A 26,603-nucleotide genomic window follows, 5' to 3' on the forward strand; every position below is an offset into this window, starting at 1 on the left:
AACAACACTACAAAATGCAAAACTATTTGTCTTCTTAAGCTCTACAAAATGGTTCAGAAAAAATGCAGAGTTTGGTCAAAATTAAGGTAAGTTAATGTTTTCAAATTTTTGAAAACCTCATACCTAACCTCATAAATTTTCGTCTGATTAGGTTCGAACTAGTTAGAATAAACGTTGGTTTACATGTTTGTACCAAATGTCATAAAAATATGAAGACCTCTACTTGAGTTATCGAATGACCCCTCCTACCACAACGTGTGTATGTTGGGTTGTATGGCCAATGGATACAACAAACACAAAAAAACCTTACCCTCACACACACATATATAAAAAGGTAATCAATTCATGGGTCAGGTTTACCTTGAGACATTCGTCAATAGCTTATTCATTATAAATTGTAAATTCAGTAAATTGATAAAATTAAGTATTATCATAGTATAGTTTATGCTTAGAGACCAACCCCTCCCCTACAGAAAGTAAAAAAAGTTTCATCAATAAATAAATTGTTATAATGTTGTATTATTTGTTTGAATCTAATTCATGAACGTAAAACTAGCTGTTTGTATGTAACAATAATTTATAAAATATTAAGTTCCTTATAAGACAATGGTCTAATATCTATTTTATTATTGATAATTTAGAGAATAATATAGAAGAACCTGTTTGGTGCACTTTTCATTATACATGAAAACATTTTTGGCCACGGGACATATGTTTACAAGATGATGTTTCATATTATAACTGCAAGACAATTTTTCTTTATACGTGTGAGCTAGCTATTACTTATAGACAGTTTTAACCACGAATATTAGAAAATACCGTTAACACCTTGTTATGTTTTAATTTATGAAATTTAAATAACAACCCAATGTTCCTTATACAAAAGCTTATAATGAATACTGTATAACTTTGTCGTCAACCGACATACTATTACAAAATCCGGATATGCCTTTTTGTAAGTAACAAAAGTAGTGGCTACTGCATTGGATTATTTAATTCCCAGGGGCAAAGTGACAGCATACCTTGCACTATCGATAAAAGTATATAAATGGCATATCCTGAAGGTAAAATTATAATAATCTGTCACAAGCATAAGAAAAAAAGTATAAGTCTATAAATTGTTACACCAATGAGTTTATAATTTCTCTTAGTATGAAGAATAAATTAAAACATCCATATTACAATTGAAAAAAAATATTGATAAAAATAAGAATACACTTTAGTTAAAATGTTACTTATTGGTTAATCATAGCCATATCGTTTAAAAAGCAATTGCGAGAATAGTATATTTCGATAGTAGGACCGCATTTACTAGTTTCATTTCATTACTAGTGGCATTTACTTGAGCGCGCTCGAGTTTGTACTCCAATCCTTCAGGAACAAATATTGTCCATGTTAAAAGTCTTAATAATATGCCTGAAATCATCGAATATATAATGCATGTTGAGATGTGTGTTGCATAGGCAGCTTAAAGCCCGGCTTTGAGCATGTTAAGAGTGCATGAAAAGGAAAATGAATATTGTGTCTTGTCTTAATTGCTTATAAATGTATCATGATCCTGAAAATAAAAGTGTTTAACACCATTTCGTTGTAAAAATATTCAAGCGACACTGTAGAAATGTACTGTACGATCAAAACTTCCACGAGTTTGGATCTGATTTTAAATAATGACAGTAAGGTAGTGAGTTTAAAAAATGCAATATGATATTCATAAAACTAATTAAATAGTTCTAAAACGTATTCAGCGAATTTCCTATAGGCTACTGCCCTATGTCTCATGGTAAGTCATGGACCCGAGACAATTTTTGTTATTTTGATGTACCCAGAGGCCAAAAACACAGTCCGTTCATATTCATATACGTACACAATAATTTGAGAATAATCAATAGATCTTGATGAACTGTAGTTACAACGTAAAAACCTACGTTTATTAGAACAAGTTCACGAACCAGTATGATTAGACTATTGGATCGAGGGTTTACTGGTTGTTTCATGGTGTGCAAATTGGTTTTTACCATTTTTGACCATGGTAGTGGTAACTAAACTAATAATGTTTACTACTCAGTAAACCAATGTTATTCAAAAAAGGAATACATATAGCATTTTAATCAAATAGTACTCTCTGGCAAAGGCTACTTCACTTAGTCTGCAGGTTTGCTGCGGTGGGGATATTTATTATTTTAAATAATACAGACATATAAAATTAATTTTCTACACACACACACACATTTGTGTTGTTGAATCGCGTTACACAATAATAAGGCCATAACTCATCAGAGCAATACAGAGTTGCCAACTTTGTTGGGGCCGGCTTAGCAAACTGACGCAACAACTCGCGATGATAGCTTATCCATCTATGTTTAACTATTTTAATTCGGGTATTAAAACCTCTATGTGTAACGTTTTACATGCTTTCCACTAATTTAGCGTTTTATAAAATAACATTTGTTATTTACAAGAAGTACGTAGGTTTTAACACTTTATAGGAGGCATAACAATAAACGTGGGGGCATATAAATACCCTTTCTCTATAGAATCTAACATAAAACACCTTAAGAGTCTTAAATAAACTCCAAGTATTACTGCACATATTTGGCGAAGATCGAGAGCAGTCGATAATGTCATCATAAGTCATTATTTAAAAAGATGCAATATCGTAATAGAGCTCAGAGTAGTATTGTAAACAATACTTGAACAATATGCAGACACTATTACAATTCTTGATTTCTTTCCATGTATTATAATGCAATTTTTTGAAACTTTGGGCAAGAGTTAGTTATAAAAAAAAAAAAAAAAAAAAAATAGGAATAATTTATTTTATCAAAATACTCTTAAGCTTAAAATATTTCAGCCCTATCAAAACTGCACACTAAGGAATATCCAATTGTTTATCCCATCCATTACTCTAAAACAAGCGAGTGTACGGGCAAAATTTAATTTTCGTCCGAGGACTATTTTGGTCCAATTTGAGGCCACGAGAAATCGATTAGAGTTTGTCTCAATGCTAAGAAAATCCGATCTATGTCCAACAGCCATTGAAAGTGCCCATTTTAACGTCAATACCTTTTTGTACTGGAAATTAACAAAAACTGTTGGTACAGGTTATTTTATTGTCATAATTTGATTTGACGTGTAAACCAAAATAACTGCATTGGTTAGTTTTGACTGATCATTTTAAATAACAGTTGTATATGTTGTATTTGGTTATTTATTAGATACATATTAGTTAGGTTTTCAAGCTTAGTTTTCAAGATAAAAAAATTAAACGCGTAAGACTTCCGTGGCGAAATATTTACAGAGTTTGTAAGGGAGAGCAACAATCGATCATCGAGAAACACATTTAACCACTTCGTTTACAACGGACCAGATCCAACCAGCTGACAAGATCACCAGATGTCTCAGAACCTCGGCCAAGTCACGAAGCAAAGAATGAATTTAGAGAATTAGTTTGATCATATGATTTGAGAATTAGCCTAGCAATATGATGAACAACGGGCTGATCATTTTGAGCAGGAGAGCCGAATCACTGCTTGACATTTGAAAAAAAAAACGTCAGTGCACTAAAGTCTGAATTTCCTCAAGTCACCATTTCGGCAGATTAGAGATAGTTTGTTAAATAAGCATTATGCACCCACATTGTAAACATACAATATAAAATATAAAATACCGTACATTCCTTGCTACACTTAATGCTGAAACTGTAAAGATAATCAACGGAATTATTCAAATGCTACTAGGCAATAAGAAGATTTGCAAAAGTTTCTATACAATATTTAACTTAATTTATAAATATTTTATTGAATCCAAGCAAAGCTACATGTACCAAAATTAAAATGAAACTCGAAATCAAATCTTACGCGAATAAACCCACGCGCTTAGAGTACTTAGGTACACTTTTACTTTTAAAAAAGCTGTTGGGGCTGGTGAAATTTTAATAGTATGCCCTATGTCAATAAGCTGTGTCAAACCGTATGAATATGTGACAGTCATTTTAGATTTATTCATAGATTAATTTAATTAAAATGTGCACCTGGGAGTAAGCTTCATAATTGAATCCCTATGTCTTGGTGTATGTCAAAATCTTGGTTACCAATAGACGTAGGCCTACCATAACAACATTACATACATTTGTTTGTTTTGTGAAATGATATTCCCTCACAATAAACCCTAACCCTAGCTTTAATATCATTGAAATACTGTTCAACCTAAAGCCACACGCCAAGTGGATTAAGGTAATAAGTACACTAATTTAAATACTTCTACTCAACTTGACATCTGACGAGTATAGTGGGCCTGGAAACAGGTTAATCGTTTGAGGTCACATAACAGACCACCACGAATAAGCTCCTAGCTAAAACAAGATGACTCTTTTATCCATGGGATGGTTAAGCACTACCATAATAGGATTCTAAAATCTGAATATATTCGTATATTAGCAACCCAACAGACCCGATAGTTAGGGATTTTCTTTTGTCCTAGGACGCTAGGCATGAGCCCGGGATTGTTTTCACATTACTTCAGGCTAGACCTAGGGGTTGCAGCACTATCACTTAGATAAAATCCATTGGTGATTTGGCAGAATTTGATCCCGGGACCTCAGCCGAAGTCGTGTGCTCTAACCACTAGACCAGCTCGCTCCCGATAGGTAGGGTAGGGATAGTGATAAGACGTTTTAATGTGAAGGAAAAGATTATCAGGCTTGTGGATGTGAACCAGCTATAATCATTTAGACAAATTATGGTTGTTAGTGTATTTGATAAACAACAATTGAATTTATATTCTATGAACTGCAATTATTTAATTTGGTTTGATGAGTGTGTGTCTGATCATCTTAAAACAATTGAGTATAGCACAGTACAAAAGATAATGTGTCCCCACAATCTGTAAACATCTTTTTATTAGCTGTTACCATACATATAGTTACAACATGCCTATGCACATCAAAGTCCTCCTCAACGACAGAGCAGTAATGTCCCTAGATATGGCCTGTCGTAGGTAATGTTGACAGTGATATTTGGTGTGGACAAGTCTCTCCCTCTAGTCTTACTTGTGTTGAATATTCTACGAATAAGATTTATTCAATAACGAATCAAGTTTAAGCTACGTGATATTTGTAAGGTAAAAATTCACTTATTTTAAATAATATATTGAATTAAATGTATTTATTAATATATTGGTGGTTAGTTTAAACTTCTGATGCTAGATTGCTTAGCCAAATTTCTAACTCAGATTTGTAACAACATAACTATACGAAATATTTTGAACGTCCGCTTAAAACACTTTGGATTTTGACGTGGATGTCAATCATGGAAATGTGGGACATTAAGTCGAGAATAAATGGTTGTACAAACTGTTGATGAAGGGTCTGAAAGATATTAGTAAATAAAAATCACAAAAGTAACAGATATTAATACATAAGACACCTCACAATAAAAAAATCCTCTCTATTTTAAAACAGTTTACAACTAAATTCCTCTTTTCATTTATGACCTCTCAAAGGTTTCCGCAGATCTTATAATAAAGACAACTAGTAGGCGAGCTTTGCATGTGTTACATATTGAAACTTTATTAACAAGACTGATAACGTAATTTCCTACACGTCATAGCCTTGACGTGATACTTAGTCCCACATCAATCTACATAAGCTCCATCATCCGTCAATGTTAAACAACGTAGGGTCTACTGTTTCATAGTTGGTGCTTTTCTATGTTTTATCTTACAAAATATTATTATTAGCTCTGCTATCCTACTACTTATACGTAGACCAGGAAGTTATAAAGAATTTCTGTCTGTCGACATCAAAGAGTTAGCTTTGAAAATGTAAACAGGTACAAAAGGTATGTATTCAATATTGGACTTTAGAATAGTATTCAAGCCCAATATGACTGTCAGTAGAAACCAAAATCAATTTATACTTTACCATAACTATCCCAGCAGCACTGTATACTGTTCATAATTTTGAACACTGACCAAGGAATCCGAAAAAAGTTATTATTGTGTTTGAGAATAGAGTGCAGGGAAATATATATATGGGCCAGTTCAAGGTGACGAAGGTTGAAGATACGAAACAAAAGAGAGATAGTGTATAAACACCCAGACTTAGTAGGTGCTTTCCGAAAGTAAAGGATCGGATAAGCAGGCTATGGGTAGTTGAGAGAATGTACACAAACTGTTAAAAGCGTATTCCAAGGAGTACCTCAAGATAAATGACCACTTTAAAGACAACAATAAGAATGAAGTGGAAAACCAAGTAAAGGATAAGGTCTCCGAAATGGGGCCTAGAATAGGCAGGTAATGAAGAAAACATAGATGTGTTGTTAGTTGACAAAGCCAAATCTTAAGGTTTCAATGGCCACGGAGGTAAGATAAGGTTGGTACTAGTATTCGATGGTAAGTGGTATATAGCTACCTATAACCAGTATGGATATTAGCCTCCAGTTTGCCATCAAGGCTTTTCGCATCAACAAAGTTGCTGTTTTACTGTAAAATCATTAAATACATAAGGTTTGTAATTTGATAAAGAAATCGGTGACAACGCAGCATTGGTTTATAGGGTAATTTTTCACATAACACTGTGAGAATGTTTTTTTTTTTTTTTTGACTGGTTATGTTTTTGTCTGCAGCTCTAGAGAAAAATCTTATATATTAAATTATGTCTTGATTGCCACTAGGGTTATAACTGGAGGAAGTTAGTGAAATTCCGAGGTCGTGCCGAATATGGCATAAAAATACGAAAATATATTTACCATATATGTATTATATTATATTATTATTATATTTTATCTATTTCATATTCTTATTTTTACCTATTTCAGAGTGTGTGTGTGTTTTTTTTTTTATATGAAAATTCGTGATAGCAGTTGATCTATAATTTTTCACCATAAAGTAAGAATATTTCTGTATTAAATAGAACCAAGTGTTGTGTGTATCTAAGAAAACGGAAACAAACTAATTATACTATTGTACTCGTACATTGTATTTGTACCGGGCAAATGCGGGGGCTGCTTATACTGTATACCAACAAGCAAAATATTACCTAATACTATAGGAGTCCACTATCGTGTTTGTGGTGATAAAATGTAGCCACATAAATGTGTAAGCAGACTTAGATTCATGGGACGATATAATTCACAACTTGGGGCAGTCCTGACATATTGTGGGGATTGCTACTTAGACATTCTGTCAATGACTTTATTTGGGTTTCGTTATTTATGATCAAGAAATGTTTGGTGATTTTATAATTTAAAAGAAATAAATTGTCTACCTGTCACATAGGTTTTCCCCTTTTTGTTTCAAGAAAATTCTTACAATATTTTGATCTGCCTGTTTAAACAGAACAACCGTATGGGACATACCGCAAAAGCCTTAATGGTTACCAGTGCGCCATTAGTGAAATGTCGGATTTATTTTTATTTAAGATAATATATGTAGGATGCAGAACTATATATATCCGTAGACGTGGTGCATGATAAATGTAACATGGTTCTTGAAAAATAATATGTTAATGGACTCCTTTGCTTTCAGGTTCAAGATAAATTAATTCTATTCATACGCAATTCCACAAGAAAAGGATTTATGATCAATGTGAGGCGGATGGATATAAATATCACCATATCATGTGAGGGCCGTCATTCCGTAGACACCGGCTTAACAATTTATTGGTATCCACAAAACTGTTCGTTGCAAAATTTTTGGTTGGATGCATTGACAAAATTCGCAAAACTACCAATCTTTAGGCTGGAATTTAAGTAAGAACTACAAGATTAAGGCTGTATTTTGGTAGTTTGGCATGTTTGTTGTTTTTACATATACATAATTTTATTGTTGTATGAGTAGCCTCCGGATTGCGAATAATAACTAGTGATAGTGGTTTAATGAAAAATAATCAAAACAACAATAGTTGGTACTTCAGTATTAAACGGAGGCCACATTTTGTCAGCGCGCTGCGGCGGTTATGTTAGGTTGGGTTATCATAATAGAAAGTATCGTTCGATTCATAACGAAGCGAGGAAAGTCCTACACACATAATATTTACGATAACCCAACCTAACATAACCGCCGCAGCGCGCTGACAAAATGTGGCCTCCGTTTAATACTGAAGTACCCAATAGTTTGTAATTGCAGAAGGGTGCCCATCGATTCAATATATTTAATGCTTCATATTCATCTAAGATTTTTATTAATAAGTGGAATAACGAGAAATTATAGCTCAGATATATCACCATAACATTCCATGATAACACCCGATTAACACTGACCTACGCTTAAAATATGACAATTAAATCACTGTCACTCGCTCCATATTTAATGCTTTTTAAATTTCATCCCCTGGTCTCAGTTATAACAAGGCTACAAAAATACTATTTATTAAAAAAACTACTATTTAGTTTTCTATTTTTTCTGTAAATAAACGTTTGCAAATTCGTGCTTCTGATATCTAATATATTCATTTAGGAATTCAATGAGCGTGGCTTGGACTATTATTATTGCAATAAATGGAATATTTTATCACTAGGACCTAAAGTGACTCTTTTTGACCTGAGCTCAGGTTTTACGAAGAGGTGAAGCCAAGGTAAACAAATAAGAAAGGGTTGAAAAGACACTTTTTGACCGTCTGATGAACTATATTTTTCATCATATTGCACCATTAATGATAAACAAACTAGCCTATGTTTTAAAAATTATACACGTGTCGCTTATTAGTGGAGTGTGAACTAAATTGTTGGTAAAATCAACAAAATTTGACCTCGCAACTTATTTAACCATCCATCGAAATCACTCATATGACAAGTACTAATGACCAGATGGTTTTACAAAACTGTTTAGTTGGAGCGTGGCAAGCATGACTTTTACACGGCTACACCTAGCTTTGTTACAACTGACCTTTTTTGTTATTTTGGTAAGTTCAAATAGCTAGATAAATATCTATAATTGACTTAGTAACTTAATAAGATACAATCACACCATATATCGTATAATGGCGAACCACAAGTAAACAGCCAAAATGCAATACATTTATTTATATAATATTATATAATTTCTGAACCGATCATTCGCCTATTAGGCCTATTGATGATCGGAGTGTCCAATCGAAATCGATCACCACTTTTATATCACATCTTTTATATGTATTTACCGTCTTGCTAGTAACAGTATAAGTTTAAATATATTAATATAAGTGTTATTTGACGTATTTTTGTGCGTTTAGGTAATTTAATAACGCGTACGTTGCTGATCAAGAAGTTATTTGGATTATTATTGATATACTCATATTATTGATAATATTACACTGATAAGTCTCATTACTTTATCTTTAATGGTAAAAAATATATTACACATTTCCGAAACTTATCAATCGAACTAATTTTAAATAATAATAATTTCCTATGGATCTTGGGTTAAAATTTAATACACTTAATATTAGAATTTCTAATTTGGTATATGAATAAGGCACAACACCAACGATAACTAATTTGTAAATTACAGTGATGTGTAGGTACGTAAAAATGTTTGATACTGTTTGACGCCTAATGTAATATGAGTGATAGCTAAATAAACATTCAACTTTTACGAAAATCGTTAGTCCGATCATCTTTTCAAGTGGAAGAAACCAACATGTGGCAATATTGTTAAAACGCCAGACATAGGAATTCCGACGGATGAAAACAATAAATAACTAAAGCAGTAAAAAAATAAATAAAGGAAAAAGTAAACTTTAATACCCCTGCCGCAGCAAACTTGCCGAATAGGCAAACTCTAATTAGCTTGATTGGACTTTTCTTTGTTTAACATGTCTCTTTTATTTCCAATTTAAATGACATACCGTTTAATACCGTTTCATCTTGCTAGGCAATAAAAAAGATTGCTAACATGAGAAATTACATCAACATGAATATACCAAAAATGCATTGACAAAGATTAGATCATGCGTATTGCATAAAATATTTGAGAGAAAAATAACGATTACCAAGACTAGATTACAATTGATAAATACTACAATATAATAACAATAACAAACTCAAATATAAATATATTTGTCAGAAAAGACTTAATAAAAACAATGACAATAAACAAACAAGGCAGCGAATTCCAGACATTGACCTTGACACATTATTATACAACCGCATAACAATAACAACTTAAACTATATTTTTTTAAGTTTGCAGGTGATAATTTCAACATGTTGGTATGCTAGATTTCCAAGTCTGTGGAACCGTGAGCAAGGACTTACGTACATTTGTAATATACTATTTAGATGCGTTTCTTACCTAGGAACACTGCCCTGAAAAATTGGTAGCGAGTTCCGGGACACCCTGTATTTTGATCGAATTTTGAAAATGTATTTATTTAATACTAGACCAATGAAAATATTTTACTAAAAATCATTTGTTACCTTTCCTGTAGCAGCAACGCTAAGTTCAAATTAAAATATTTTTTAATGGGGGAAATATGAAATGATTGGTGATATTTGATTGAAATTCCAATCAGGCAAATTTAAATCCACTTAGTCTGTAGGTTTGCTGTGGCTGGGGTTTTTACATATCTTTTGACAAATCTTGATAGCATTATTGTTTGTGAATAAAAAAAATCTGTTAAAAATCATAAATAAGTGTTTTAATTTTATTAAACTCCTGAAGAACCAAAGAGCAAAGCTTGTTCCTTTGCTAATATTTAAGGGAATGGAATTTAAGTAAATAATATTTTAATATTCAAATGGTTTTCAACAATAAACATTTACCAGCACACCACACTTTTATGAATAAGTCCCCAAGACACTGAAGAAGTTGGAATAGTTTGAATCCAAAGAAGTTATATTCTACTCAAGCTGTTATTTTATTCTTATTGCAAAAACGTACAGTTCAACAATTATACATATTTAACTTATTTGCAATATTTGTAGAGCGTGGAGAAAATCGTCGGTGAAATTAACAAAATGTAGGTTAAAGTATGTTTTAACAATAAATCAAAATTTTTGATGTAGCAATTATTAATGGCCAGATGGCCGTAGAATTAGTTTTGTTGGAGCAAGGCAATCGTGCAGTTCGAAATGCTACGCCAAGCTTTATCACAACTGAGCTTATTCTTATTATTGGTGAGTTTTTACAGCTAGATAAATCACTATCTTAAACTTAAATAAATTTTATTAGATACAATAATACCATGTATCGAATACAAGTTGTGCCATAAAAACAACCAAATCCGGTTATACGTTTAATAGGTAAAAATAAAACAAAAATCAAGAACATGTTTTACTACTTGATTAGTTGGTGAGATATCCACCATTTTGTTTTAGTATTTTAATTAAATATTTATAAGACTGGTGAAGGTATCCAAACAACATTTTATATTCAATTTAAAGGAACAATAAACTATTTGTAAAACATAATTGAAATTATTTTTTTCCCAAAAGATGGTCATTATAACATGTATTAATTAAACAAGCTGCAAATGTAGGAAGACGTGAAATAGGATATTTTTTGCATAAAATATCCCTGCCACAGCAAACCTGCAGACTAAGCGAATTTCAATCCGTCCGATAATACTTTTAATACATATTTCCATACCTTATAAAAACAAGATTTATTCTCTATACAGGTATGACAGGTATGATTCATTCGGGTATTTATTCTCCATGTAAATAGTATAATATTTAAAGGTCTTAGGTAGGTTTGCTGCTACTGGGAGGGAAAGATTTTCTTTTATTTCTTGAATATAATTCCGCAGATTTTGAGCTCAAAAGAACAACTAAATAAAAAATTTCAGCCATTCAAAGATTCAAAATAGCAGATTTCAAAATATTTAAGCTACTAAAATTGTTGACTCGGTTGCCCGTTCGAGTTCGGATTTGCTGCTATGTCCTTTGCTATGTCCTTTACCTTTGATATGATTTAACACTCAACCTATGCTCTTGAGAAGAAGGTTGACTCCTTGTGGGTTGTTTCCTCTGAGAGATATAAAATGTGTAATAGCTTAAAAGAGTAGGCCTATACATTTATGGTTACTATTGCCTAGAAGCAAAGGAAATACGTCAAATAACACCTATTACAATGTATTTACACTAATCCTGTTATAGGCGAAATTTGTGACCAATCATTCGCCTATTGGGCCTGATGATGATTGGAGTGTCTAATCGAAATCAATCACCACTTTACATCTTTTATATGTATTTACCGTCTTGCTAGTAAACAGTATAAGTTTAAATATATTAATATAAGTGTTATTTGATGTATTTTTGTGCTTTTAGGTAATTCAATAACGCGTACGTTGCTGATCAAGAAGTAATTTGGGATATTATTGATATGCTCATATTATTGATATTATTATACTAATAAGGCTCATTACTTTGTCTATAACGGTATAAAATATATTACACATTTCCGAAACTTATCAATCGAACTATATTTTAATAATAATAATTTCCTTGGGCTCTTGTGTCCAAAGTTAGTACACTTAATATTAGAATTTCTAAATTGGTATATGCCAGGAATTTTAAAATTATTTGTGTGCTTTATCAAAGTTGTAGACGTGTTATGGGTTAATAAATATTTTAGAAATTCATTATTCTATCTAGCGTTTTCTTACTGTTTTACCCCCAACATTTTACAGGTTGGGAAGATAAAAGGGGGATCTGTTCCTGTAGAAGATGAAAAACCAACCAGTTTTGACCATGGAAAGAAATTCGAATTAAAGAGTGGTGTTATCGCAGATTTGTTCATGTGGCGGTGGTCAGAAGTAGCTGATGAATGTGAGCAGTTTTTGTCCAAAAAAGGATTTGATGGTGTCCAAGTATGTCTTTAATTTTAACTTATGTTCATATATCTAACGAAAAATTTTCTCCTGAATTAAGCACACTTTTAATGCATATTTTAGACCATTATAAAAATAGCCAAAAACTCTATCAATGCCTCCATTTAGTTTCCCACAATTAATTGTTACAGATCTCTCCTCCTGCAGAACATGTTGATTCAGATAGGCTCTGGGATAGTTACCGAGTAGTCTCGTATCAGCTGGTCAGCCGTTTGGGAAGCGAGAACCAGCTGAGAGATATGGTTAAAAGATGCAACAATGTTGGTGTTAGGTCAGTATTTTTTTGTAAAAAAATAACTTTTAAATAAAATAAAAAGTTTTAAAATATATTTTAATAAATAACATTCAACTAAACTAATTACTCTTGCTTTGAATTAGGTTATAGAGCTTCAAAAGACATTTGTGTAAAACTAGTTACTAAATATAACTAAATACATACTCAGTGCATTTAACAGCACAAGGACTTTGGCAATCCCAAATAAAGTAAAGGAATAGGGATTTTATCTTGTATTCAGATCGAATCTTTGCTTTAAATTAGGAAGTAAAGGAGATTCATAATGAGGATGTTAAAACAAAATGAATAGAGGATGCCCACGGGGTGGTGTGCTAACCCTTCTCCTCTAGAACTTGATAGCAGCTGAGTAAAGGGTGCGATCTACCTCTGTAGTCTTAATTTTTGAGGTGTTGCCTTCCGGATTACTTAACAATATTATTCTAGAGGTTAAATACCTTATTGTTGCCACTGTAATCCACTGTCGTCTGGATAGCGACCGGTTTCGACACTCGTGGTGTCATTGTCAAGCCTTAAAAGACGGGTTGACAATCCTAGGAGGTCACCAAAAAGTCTTGAAAATAAATACACGAGATACACACAAACATATTTACAAATAAATAATACAGTATGGCCATACAAGAACACTAATTCTCACGGCGCGGCTACGGGTTCAAGGTGTAGGTCTAGACTGACCGTCGCCGTGTCCTTTCACTCCCATAGACATTTATTTATTTATTTGCCAACGGATTTACACCAATTTTACAGTTTGACTGAGTTGTAAATTGCTCATTATGACAAGATAACCCATAATAATAACAATGAAAGGAATGTCAAAAGTTACAAAATAATAAAATAATAATAATAAGTGTTAAAATAATAAGAGTAAAGTATACAAGTGAAAAACTTGGACACAGAAAGAACTGAGTAACGATAAGCAAATACATAGTTGAATGAATAAAGAAGATATGTATACAATAAATGGCACATTGACTAACCTAGAAAACAATAAATAATATAAATAACAGTGAAATAACAATTAACATAATAAATATTTTTGTGAGAACAATAAACATTATAAATAACAATGAAAAATATAAATAACAATGAAATAACAATAAACAGATACATAAATATTGTTGTGAGAACAATAAATAATATTAAAAACAATGATAAATATTTGAAGTGAAAAACCATGGGGACAAGTAAAAACAAAGAGGAAACGGTACATTCAATGAACGTATAATACAGAGCAGAGACAGAGAGATGAGAAATAAATAATGAGTTAAGAGGATACCTGAAAGATTTGTAATTTAACATTTGTGTTTAATGCTGGAAAAAAGAATATTTAACCATAATATTTGCTCCCCCTACCCAACACATTGTTATCGGCGTCTTTGTCTTCTGATAATCCTTCTATCATTGCGGCTGCTTCATAAATTATGTCAGATTCAAACTAAATTTTTTCGTAAAAAAAAATCCCCCCAACACATTCTTTAAATTAGCTTTTCTATAATAAGTTCCTGCAGTTTAAATTTGTAATTTTTCGTCTACATTAAAAAGAAAATTTTCAGGCTTTATGGTACGATCGTAAACATATATGCAGCCACCAACCTTTAGATGATTTAATCCTCTTTAACATGATACCCTAACTTTGATTCTACGTGAAATTTAGCCCTCGGAAACACTGTCACCCCTGACCCTTGCATTTAGGGGTAAATTGATGGGTTCTTTGCCTTATGCCTTATTTATTGGAGAAGAGACGATTCTTGAGGTTGGTAACTTCAACGGAACGTCATATAAGGAGCTGAAAGTGGTAGTAAAGACATTTTAAAATCACAACTACATATGTGACAGTAATACAGTAAAGCCAATAACTATGAACCTAGGCTTATAGGTTTAATGCTAGAAGTTTTATGTTAAAAAAATGATTTTATTTTCCCATTGTAACTATTTCAAACATGCATTAACTCGTTAAGATTGGATATGTTTTGTATATCAATACGATTCTAAGAGACCATATTGATAAGCTTAGCTTAATAAAATTAGTTTTCTTTGTAAAAAATAGAAAACAATAATCCAATTGCATATACAGAGTGTTTGTCAATGTTGTATTCAACCATATGACCGAGACAGATGTTAAGGGAAGTCGTGTAGGTGTGGGAGGTTCACCTTTTTACCCTGAAGACAAATATTATCCAGATGTACCGTACACGAAGGAAGACTTCTATCCACCGTGTGAAAAAATCGACCCAACTGATGCAAAACAGGTATGTTTAGGGATTGTGGGCAGGAAATATTGTTGTGACACTATGTCAATAAATCACCACACTAATGCTCATGTCACGTTAGTTCGGATTTACACATTTCACGACATTGTTTCTGAGATGAATGTGTTCACAATGACACAATGAACATAAACAGTGTCCAATTGACAAGCCAGATTGGAAAAATTAAACAGCGCAACAGCTAATTTATTTGTACTGGCTGGTGGGTAGTCTCCCTTTCGACAAAATCGGTACAGGGTGAAAGCTTGCATTTAAATATATGCAATACTAACGAACGGCCACGACAAAATAACCCTTCAGTTCAGTGGCAGTGTACTGCTGTTTAAGGCAGCATTCTGCCGTGGTAACCGTGTAGTATTTTATACAAATAGAATGAATATTTGTATATGGTAGTATAAACGCTGTCATGCTTTCCTTGACTTCATTACAACAATTTAACTGCAAGGCAAAATTCGAATAGTGCGAGAGGAACGTCACAAGATGGACTAACAGTTATTTATGTAGTTAGTGCTGTGGAACATTTTATTTTTCCTACAGTTACCATGAAGCACAAATAATGTGTAATTGTTTTACACATGTGTACGCATGTATACACAGGTTAACTTTTACTATACAGTTTCGTAAATAAAAAAAAACAAACAAACCTAAATTAAATGATCACACGAACAAATCCAAACTCAAATGAAATTGTTGTACAAATAAGCAATTAAAAGTCACAGTGAAATATCACAAACAAATATACTGATCAAAATTAATTGTATGTTTGTAATGTTCATGTTAACAAGCAAAAACGTTTATAGGTCATGTCATTAAATCAATGGTCAAATGGAATGACAAATAAGCACTGCACCAGCTGATTAATTTAGCAGTGATGCCATACGCACACTCGTATTAGATTATTTACGCATGATATAAATATGTGCCTAATAAATTTTTTTTACAAAAAAATAAAATAAGAACATCAATAATCTATATCTATAAAAGAGGAACTATGTATGCATGTGTGTGTGTGTGTGTGTGTGTGTGTGTGTGTATATACGTTATGGACTCCGAAACCGCTCGAAAGATTGTAATGAAACTTTTAGGCATTATTAATCATCTTTCAAGGATGGTTCGAGTGAAGTTTGGTGCAGATCCGTTAAAAGGGCTCTGCCCCAGAGGGTTTTAAGTGGGCCAATGTCAGACTTTTTGATCTACAATGTTTACAAATAAATATAATTTAAAAGCTGATGTTTACTTTCACCAACTGTTTGTAGGTTTGAATAATCACAACATTCTGTATTAGCATTAGTCGTGATTTGAAATAGTACCACAGTGTTTCTACAGATTGCAGCACAGAAAACTATTTTACTTTTGAATAAGTCCAAATGTATTAAACCCCAATCGCAGCACACCTGTGCACTTAACAACGTTTAAATTCTCCAATGTTAAATATTAAAACATATAAACCGTTATCAAAGTACTGTATGATAAACAATAAAAGGGATGACTTTTTTAATTTATGACAACAGCTAATTTGCAACCAAAAGGTGAGTGAGCGTAGCGAACGAACATCAACCTGGAGGCGAGTAAGCGTAGCGAACGAGCTAACCTGAAAACAAGTGAGCGCAGCGAACGATTTCCAACCTGAAGGTGAGTGAGCGTAGCGATCGAACTTCAACCAGGACGTGATTGAGCCATGCGAATACTTATGAAGTTAAGCGGGGCAAAGCCCGCGGGTACAGCTAGTTAGTTATAATAGGAATAAAAATATACAATACATAGTAATTATACAATGCCATTGGAAAAAATAAAACTAAATAACTTCTTGATCAGCATCGTACATGTTATTAAATTACTTGAAAGCACAAAAAATACCTCAAATAACACTTATGATAATATGTATACATGTATACTGCTTACTCACAAGACGGTAAATAAATATAGAAGATGGTAAGTGGTGATCGATATCGATTGGACATTCCAATCATTATAAGAACCAAGAGGCAAATTGTATATGTATTTACCGTATTGTGAGTGAAAAGTATTAGTGTAAATGTATTATTATGTATGTTATATGACGTATTTGTTGTGCTTTCAGGAAAAAGAAAACGTTAATTGAATAAATAGAAATATTTCAAAGAATTAAGTTCCTTCTTTAGTTGCAACGTTTTAAAATATTTTTTTAAATTATTTTATTTTAACCGATGTTGTGTAGTTTAAAGAGACTTTGTAAATCTTGCATGATAAATCCTTGTAGGATTGGTTCAGCATCAACGTGTCATACTGTTTTCCTTATTGTTAAATCAATTCGATAAATATAATAAACCATGCCTTTTCTGTATCTCAACCCTTATCTTGACTGACTGGATTCAGTTTTAACGCAGACAATCGTCTGTATCCAAAATATTTTATATCTGCACAACATTGTGTAGTTTATTTTTTAATTCATGACCGGTTGGATTTCTTACAAATAACACAATATTTAGTTGCGATACACGAATTATCGTAATATGAAAGACTATATATACTTTCTCCCTTTATGATAAGGAGGAAGTATTGTTTACGTCAAAATCTTTGAGTTTTCCATATAACCACCCAAAATACCGGAAAATCTGTTTTGTTCAAATATGGTTCCGGTTTAAATTGGTCTGTTCTGGTCCTTATAATTATAAATAAAATAGAGGTACCACCCATTGCTGTAAAAACTACTTTGCAAAAGCTATTGCGGCTTTTGTAAGGGTCCTTATAAAATATCATAGTTACTTCCATTGCTACCTATGACAAAGGTTGTTCACAACCGAATGGGAGAAAGTACGTGTCTGATTTCTGACAACGTTTATTTCTATTAACATTTCATCAATCAATCAATTTATTTGTGAGAATCACATGAAAATACTTGTAAATGCTGAATCTGATAATCGATATTTTTACACAAAATATTCATATTTACCATTGCTGACTTCTATTCTTGCTTTTGTAGATACGAGAGTGTCAAGGAGATGGTCTGAATGACTTGATCCATTCTCGTGAATCAGTAAGGGAGAAGATAGTGCATCATTTAAACCACTTGCTAGAGATCGGGGTAGCTGGATTTAGGTATATAACTGGTTTACTTTTAGCTTACACATGTTTTACCTATTAGTTATATGTAGGTGTAATCATAGGTATTACTCATATGCCATGTAATAAAAGATAAAATAGTTTTGTTAAAAAAAAAAACAGTACTCAATGTATCCTCACGTCTGTATACTTTCATGGTTTTAATATGTCCCCATATTACACTTATCACTGTCAATGTGCCGTATTAGGTCTGTATATTTTAATTATTTAAGTGTGATCCCACGTTACACACAGCACTTTCCGAGTACCATATAACGTGTGTATACGTTCATGATTCTAATATGTCTCCACGTTACACACAGCACTGTAAGTGTACCATAATTATAACGTGTGTAAGCGTTCATGATTACAATATGTCTCCACGCAACACACAGCACTGACAGTGTAACGTATGTGTTCATAATTCCAATACATTTCCACGCCACACACAGAACTGTCATTGTACTATATAACATATGTATTCGTTCATAATTCCAATATGTCTCCACGCCACACACAGCACTGTCAGTGTACTATACTGTATAACATATGTATACGTTCATGATTCCAATATGTCTCCACGCCACACACAGCACTGTCAGTGTACTACATAACATCTGTATACGTTCATGATTTCATTATATTTCTATGTTGCACATTTCTGCCAGTATGCCATATAATGTATATTTTATTATGAGAGTATATTATGCAGAGCATATACTAAGTCTGTAGTTTAACCTGTTGTTTTTACCCTGTGCATAATCTAAACTGTTCTTAAGTGATTTATTTACAAAGTTTATAAATGTTCTAGGATACATTTCGCCCTTCTGATGTATCCTGAAGATTTGTCTGTGATCTATCAGCGACTGAATCATTTGAACACTGAACACGGATTCCCTGCAGAAACTAGACCTCTGATATACCAGGATGTTTTTCTTTTAGGTTTGTAATACAATGTTGTTTGGAATTTAATTATAGCTAAATAATTTTCAATCTCTGATATTTAAACTACAAAGTCAATATTTAGTGAATTTCACCCAGGGAATAAGCTATTACCGTAGGTATTGTGGTAAAACTTATACCCGGGACCAATATACACCAATTCGAGCATGATCATCCTATGGGAATGGTGGCTTATGGGTTAAATGTTGGTTTGTCCTGATTTTTTACCAAAAAAAAAAAATTAATTTCGCAACTTATTGATAAAGTACCCTATTCTGTAGAGCGTAAACCAAAAAATGTATTAGCTGTTGTTGTACGCCTAATAGTAAAAAAAAAAAAAAAAATAAAAAATAATTTATAAATGCCCATGCTATTCTCACGGGGAGTAAGTAAACCGTCGTAATTTGCTTGTTTTGTATAGATTTCGTCGATCAAAATCTATACTAAGCTATTTCCACTAAAGAAAACACGCTTTATTACCTTGTAGCATAAAACCAATCAAGTTCTCGTAAACACTTAGGTAACTTAAATTGGAAAACAAAATGATATTTTTAAATATATTAGTAAAAAACTAATTAGGAAGAAAATCTAATTTGAGTGATTATCTTATTAAACTGAAACTTGCTTAGTCTGCAGGTATGATGCAGCGTAATTATCCATTAATAATCAAAGCTCATAAACCAGAACATCCCACATTTTCGATTCTACGGATATATCTACCCACAACTCAATATCGAAATTATCGTGAAAAAGAAAACTGTTGTTGTTTTTAAGATTTGTAAATTTGTAAGTGTTAAAGTAATAGTGGTCAAAGATTATATTTTACCAGGGTAATGCATTAACGTCACCTTGAACAAGAGCAGATGTGAAAACCAAACTGATATTTTGACGATGTTTATCAATGATGTGTTTACAGATGATGCCGGGCCAATAAAGTATGAGGAGTACACCCCCCTAGGGTTAGTCCTAGACTTTAAGTTTGGCCGTCAGTTGGGGACGTTTTTCCTAGGCATAAAGGATCTAAAAGATCTTCAGAACTTTGGTTTGTTTGGTTTAGTCTTCATAGTACTGTAGTATGTTTAATTACTTATCTTTTATAGTTATAATGGCATGTTGAAATATCAAAAATTGCCAATAGGTGTAGGCCTAAAAATTTGTTATCTCTATTAATTCTTGGACCATGCCGAGTATTTTTAGACTCCACCAATCTCGAGAGAGATATCGTTCTCATATTTAAGGTAACTTTAACTTTTAGCGAATTTTCCATAAAGGTACTAAGCCATAACTCGCGACAACTCAATACAAAATATTAGAATTTAATCAAATTCGGTAAAAAAGTATGAACCTTAGTTTTATCTGAAAAGTTCCAGCATGACTGTACTATGGCGAGAAGGTATATGGGGTGAAATTTGGGGTTTTATTTTACTTTATATTATTTCTGAAAAAAATAAGAGAAAAAAACAGAATCTTCTAACTTATTTTGTAGAAAACCATATATTTTGTATATTTAATCGTTGTTATTCGCTTTATAGTTAAGGAGAAAATTCTAAAAATCAGTTTTCATAATTTTCATGTTATTTTGAAAAGAAAATTACGGTTTGTGGTTTACTTCATTAGCGAGTTAATATTATTCTAATTTAGAGATTATAATTGTTTCATTTGGAACTACTGACGTTTTACAAAAAAATACCACTGTTTTACCTTCCCTGTAGCAGCAAACCTATTTACTCTAGAAACTAACTTTATTTAAATAGGGAATAAAATGTTAAGTTTTTACGGAGATATTTTTTCAGCTAAGTTTGCAAGTTTGCGGTGGGGGAGGTATTTTTACACGTTTTCTGATAAATTGCAGGATCTTATCTCAATGTTTATAATTACATTTTTAGTTTAAATATAAGCACACTAAGCTATTCAAAACAGTTTTTAATATTGTTTTTTTTACCAGGCTCAGAGGGAAGTATCCTGCCAAAACATCAAAGTGTTGTACTTGTTGAAAATAGTAACACGGAACGTTTGCCAGAACTAAACTTTCTAAACTACAACAAAGCAAAACAATACAAGGTAATAGTTAACTGTTTTGTTATTGATTCTGCTATAAATATTTATTATTTATTCTGCCCACCGTTATGGAACAAAGACTTTAAATCTGAGCCCTCTCAACTTTCTAGAATTCCACAAATTTGAAGCAAAAGTTACCTTGGCCTGTAGTACAGACGTATCTTTAAAAGCTAAAATGTAGAAAAATATTTATATACTTTTACAAACTAAGTATATAATTATCTATGTGTTGGTATAGATGTCCCTAAACACGATTTGATTTGCGTAAAAACAGACTCTTTGTTTGCTTTGGTTGTTGTTATTTTCGATAAATAATTTGATTCTTTCCAGAGCTTAAAATCAGCAAAAGCCCAAAAACATATAATTGTTTCCAAAGAGCAATGCTCACACAATAGCAATCATGAGTATGCACATCACCAGCTAGATTTTATATACCAAAGCGTACACATATTCTGTGGTGTATATAATATTTTCAATTTATTAATTATATTAAAGGAAACGAAACTCCTTTTTACAAAATGTTTAGTCGCTTAAACTAGAAGAAGAATCTTTAAGCCACGATGCACCAAAGTCTTCCAATAAGTTTCCACTAGTTGCGGAAACTAGTTGCTTTTTCTACAAAACACAGCGATTTTTTCTTTCGTCCACTAGTGGAGAGTTTTCCACTTAATTTTGGTTTCCCGTGGGGAGTCAGTAAAGATCAGAGAACGTTTACAACAAAAAGTGGAAGATTAGTTGCTACGCGCTATGCGCGAGCAACTTGTGGAAACTAGTGTGGAGAATTGTTCTCTCTGGCACCTCCAAGCCCCCCGGTGTGACGTCGGGCGGTAGTCAATCATTTGGCAACAAGTTTTCCACTAATTAGTGAGGAGCAACTTGGTTTTTCAGAATAACTCTTCCTCTAGTTTCTCAAATTTGTTTGGATCAACATTTAGTTTTAAACTTTGTGTTGTCAACTTTGGTGTAAACTTTGGATTTAGGTTAGGGCTAAGCTTCGTAGCAACATTAAATATTTTTTTCTTATCCACAGATGGCAGTGATTTTCATGTTGGCTCATGGAGATTACACTTGCAAGATATTTTCAAGTTTCAAGTTCTCAGGTAAATTACAAGGCCCTCCTCAACAGCCAACTCGTCCTGTCGATAAAAATACCTGTTCCAACGGTTGGGTGTGTCAACATCGATGGCGTCAGATTTACAACGCGGTGGAATTCCACAACGTTGTCAAAGGTAGAGTGGAACAATATAAGAAGGAACTGATGCAAAATTTATCACGCAGGAAATTGTTTTTTTTTTATTTAATGTTGTGTATACGTACTTTACTATACAAAGCATTATTTTCAGTATTATTATGTGTTTTATTACTTTTGGTTTACCATAGCGACAGGTCAACTTTGAACATTTTAAAAGGTATTTATTTATTGCGTTGTAAATTAATGTTTACTAGTGTACCTGAATTTGAACAATAACGAAGTAATTACTTGCGTTATTTTAAAACAAATGACAGTCATAATATCAGATAACTTTAAAAGAATCTAATCAACGATTATAGAAATACTCACGATTTAAACAACAGTTCGATATAATTAATATTTCTTGTAAATATCTTATAGCTTTTCAAAAGCTGGTTTTTTAAAATTGTTTACTACACATGTTTCCCACTCTTGGCTGCATTAAGTTGTCCGTAATAACAATTAAAAAAAACACCTTAATTTAAATTTCTTTTACTTGGTGGTGTTTTATGACTTTCCCATTTTTTCATAGTTTAAAAATCGGCGCTTTGAATTATTGCTCAAGGGATACATTTATACATAAGTTTTCTTTGCAGTATATCAAATTGTCCAGGCTTTTTTAATTTTTCGCACTAAAAATATTTATGGTAACCGAAATATAAATAGTAAATATATTACATTTCAACATATCCAGTAAATGTTTGTAGCACACGTTTCCTAAAATCGCAAATAAAATATTAACAGCAGTTAAATTATCCAGCTGTTCATAATGTACACAATTATGTTCTTCATAAGCATTACATGGGACCTTAAAAGCCACTCTGACAGAGCCTAAGGACATTTTTCAAAAATGTAAGGACCGTTTGCAAATCTTCACACCTAGATTCGGTTCTAGGACCTTGTCAATGGGTGTGTTACCGGTGTGAGGTGGGGGGGGGGGGGGGGGTCAGGGCTTCTCAAGAAAGGAATAAGGACTGGGGTCCTCCCATGGAGAATGTAGTATTTTTAAAGCCAATTGGTGACTTAATAAAACCATTTTAATGCATAGAATAATTGTGTCAAAAAGACTACATTAGGTTTTGAACATAAAATGTGGGTCTATGTTTTAATTTATTTTTCCGTGGGCGAATTGAGGAGGAATCAACTCCACCAGTAATATACTGAAGCCACCAATCATATACTGCCAAGCAATCAAATATAAAAAAATAATTTTTGAAATATTTTTCATTTTTATTTCTAAAGAGAATTCGATTTGGGTGTACAAGTATAGAGCTGTTCTTTCTGTTGTTTATTTTAATCATGTATTACATTTAGAAACAATTACACATGCCCCACGACTAAATACACCTTAGAGTAAATACTTGTATGTTTGGTGACTGGATCAGTATACCTTTAGTTTGTACAAGGTAAACAACTAATATGTGCCACAATTAGTATCTTACAAATGAATTTGGCTTAGAGAGAACATTAAAAAGAGAATTTCATTAGTTTAATCTTGGGACAGTAAATAATATTGAAAACATTTGTTCAAAAATCATCGTATTGGTGTCTTACTGTAAAATTTCTTATGAAACATAGATGTTTTAGAACTGTTTTAGAATTCAGATGGCAATTTAAAAACGTGATCTTTAAATATTTAAGAGGGCAGTAGAAAGGCAGGTTGCATCACCTCTGATATGCTGTTCCTGCATTGGTATTCTCTGAGCATAAAATCTGTACAAAATCGTTTTCTATCAGGTTTACATTTTCATTAACGAGATTAACACTTTTCTAGGTACGCCAGTGACAAATTGGTGGAGCAATGGGAAAAATCAAATTGCTTTTTGTAGAGGGAACAAAGGATTTGTGGCTTTCAACTTGGACTCCGTCGAATTAAACTCACGTCTCCAGGTATTAACATCGGAAAATATTATTCCGATCCGATGACTTATCTCCAATGACTGGAAAAGATTAATCTACAAACACTACATGAAAATAATCACCTTTCCACAGCTATAAACAGTAACGAAAAAGCTCATTTCCAGCTTTATTCATTAATATACATTTTTGAATGACTATTCCCACACGTTAAATTAGCTGATTTCACTTTTGGCGTTTCTATAAAAAATAATAGTTTTACAATTTTACAATAAAGAACCGGATTAATTCACAAACTCAATGATATTATATACTAGCTGTTGTCCCCTTGATTTGCAATGTGAAGAGAACGTGAATTAGAAGCATTTGATATTTACATAATATGCTGCATAAAAAATATAGACACCCACCAACACTTTTAGAAACAAAATTCAACCGTACAACTCTAAATTATACACTACAAAAACATAAGGAATAATATGACTTACAAACCGTAACAATTTTTTGTTTCATAATGTTTATAAATATTTATTGTGTTTCAACGTTTGTTTCCCCCAAAAATAATGCCTGGGAAAAGAGTAGCTTGTTAATACCCAAAGCTACTTAAAAGTTAACTTTAAGTTACTTAGCTTGTATTTTTGTGTTTGTTGTAGATTGCTGTAGTGAAAGATTAAAGTACCTATGTCAATAACGTGAAAACTACTTTAAAAATTGATAATTTTGAGCCATTCATAGGTTCAAGGTTGGAATGGGTTGGGTGGTCATTGATTTACCTAAAGTAATAGTGGTTGAAGTGAACCGTAGACCTTTTTATCGTGAATTGAAGCTTTTTATCGTAGATGCAAAGTTTGGAGATTAAATATATGTATTTTAATAAAGATACATCAAAGCCACTTTTATGTGTGCACATTTAGCTTAGTGAAAACATTGTAAATACTGTATACCTACAAATATTACAGTGCGAAACATTTTAAATTTATAAGTGGGTAAAGAAGTATTAAAAAATGAATGCATAAAAGAAAACCGTGTCACATAAATAAGGGTCCAAGCAACATTAAGTAGAAGGCGATTCAGTGGGAATAGGTTTTTTTTATGAATAGCGTTTTATAGGTTGTTTCAGAGGGATTAATTTGAAGCTCCTGGTAAAAGGACTGTTATAAATTAAATAATTGTAAAAGTATATTTTAGCATGCTGCGGCTCATAGTAGTTATAAAACACAACATTGTACGGGTAAAAACTAGTTCATTATAACATCACAACATACATAATACACTTTCTAAACAATACCAACAGCTTACATAGCATTTCTATCAAATATTCTTACAGAGTGTATGTTTATCTTAACAACCTATCTTGATAATGTTTTAGACTTGTTTGCCAGAGGGAGAATATTGTGATATAATATCTGGAGAAGTTACAACTGCAGGTTGTTCTGGAAAAATAATAACAGTTGATAAAGACGGAATAGCAAACGTAGTTGTACCAAAGCTCGACCCTGGACGTCCTGATGAGGATGGCGTTGTGGCGATCCACATTCAATCTGGAACTGTGTATGGAGTTGGGAATCTGAGGAAATTTGAGATGTAGTTGGTACAAATGAAGATGTATCAAATAAAGTACATGGATTTTATCTTTGTTGAGTTATTCATTACCAATCACTACGCATCGAGATTGGGGTAAAGGCAGATATATTAGCATCCACTAGCTATTGGCAAAGTGGTTTTGATAATGTTTTTAAGTACAGTTAAGCTTTGAAAAATATTTTAAAGGCAGTGCCTCATTTTCTCACTTGAAGGACTTGGAGTTGCACATGGTCAGCTGTTTCATAGTAACTATGGGTTCGGCTAGAAAAATAAATTAATCAACCATGCCCAATGACACCAATGCCACCCTAGTTTATAAAGAAAACAGTAAGAAATTAAACCATATTTTGAATAGTTTTAGGAAATAATACGTTAAAATTTGGTTTTTAAAGGATCGTTATAAACATAACCTATGAGGTTTTTGTTTACAATCTCAAAATATTGTATTTACGGGGGTGCCAATGACTGACTACTTTTATGTACA

General features: G+C 32.4%; 1 protein-coding gene across 1 annotated transcript; it reads left to right on the forward strand.

The window, feature by feature from the left end:
* Positions 1–62: 62 nt before the first annotated feature.
* Positions 63–26,123, forward strand: LOC129001560 (alpha-amylase-like). The gene is made up of 11 exons (XM_054428894.1): positions 63–86; positions 12,607–12,786; positions 12,939–13,078; positions 15,174–15,348; positions 18,329–18,444; positions 19,259–19,389; positions 20,306–20,431; positions 21,335–21,450; positions 22,478–22,676; positions 24,453–24,568; positions 25,905–26,123. The coding sequence occupies exons 1-11, from the start codon at positions 63–65 to the stop codon at positions 26,121–26,123; spliced, it is 1,542 nt and encodes a 513-aa protein (XP_054284869.1).
* The last annotated feature ends 480 nt before the right edge of the window (positions 26,124–26,603 follow it).

This window comes from Macrosteles quadrilineatus, unplaced genomic scaffold (genome assembly GCF_028750875.1).
Source record: "Macrosteles quadrilineatus isolate MER2022 unplaced genomic scaffold, UCM_ALF_1.0 Scaffold_1__1_contigs__length_201487025, whole genome shotgun sequence".
NCBI lineage: Eukaryota > Metazoa > Arthropoda > Insecta > Hemiptera > Cicadellidae > Macrosteles > Macrosteles quadrilineatus.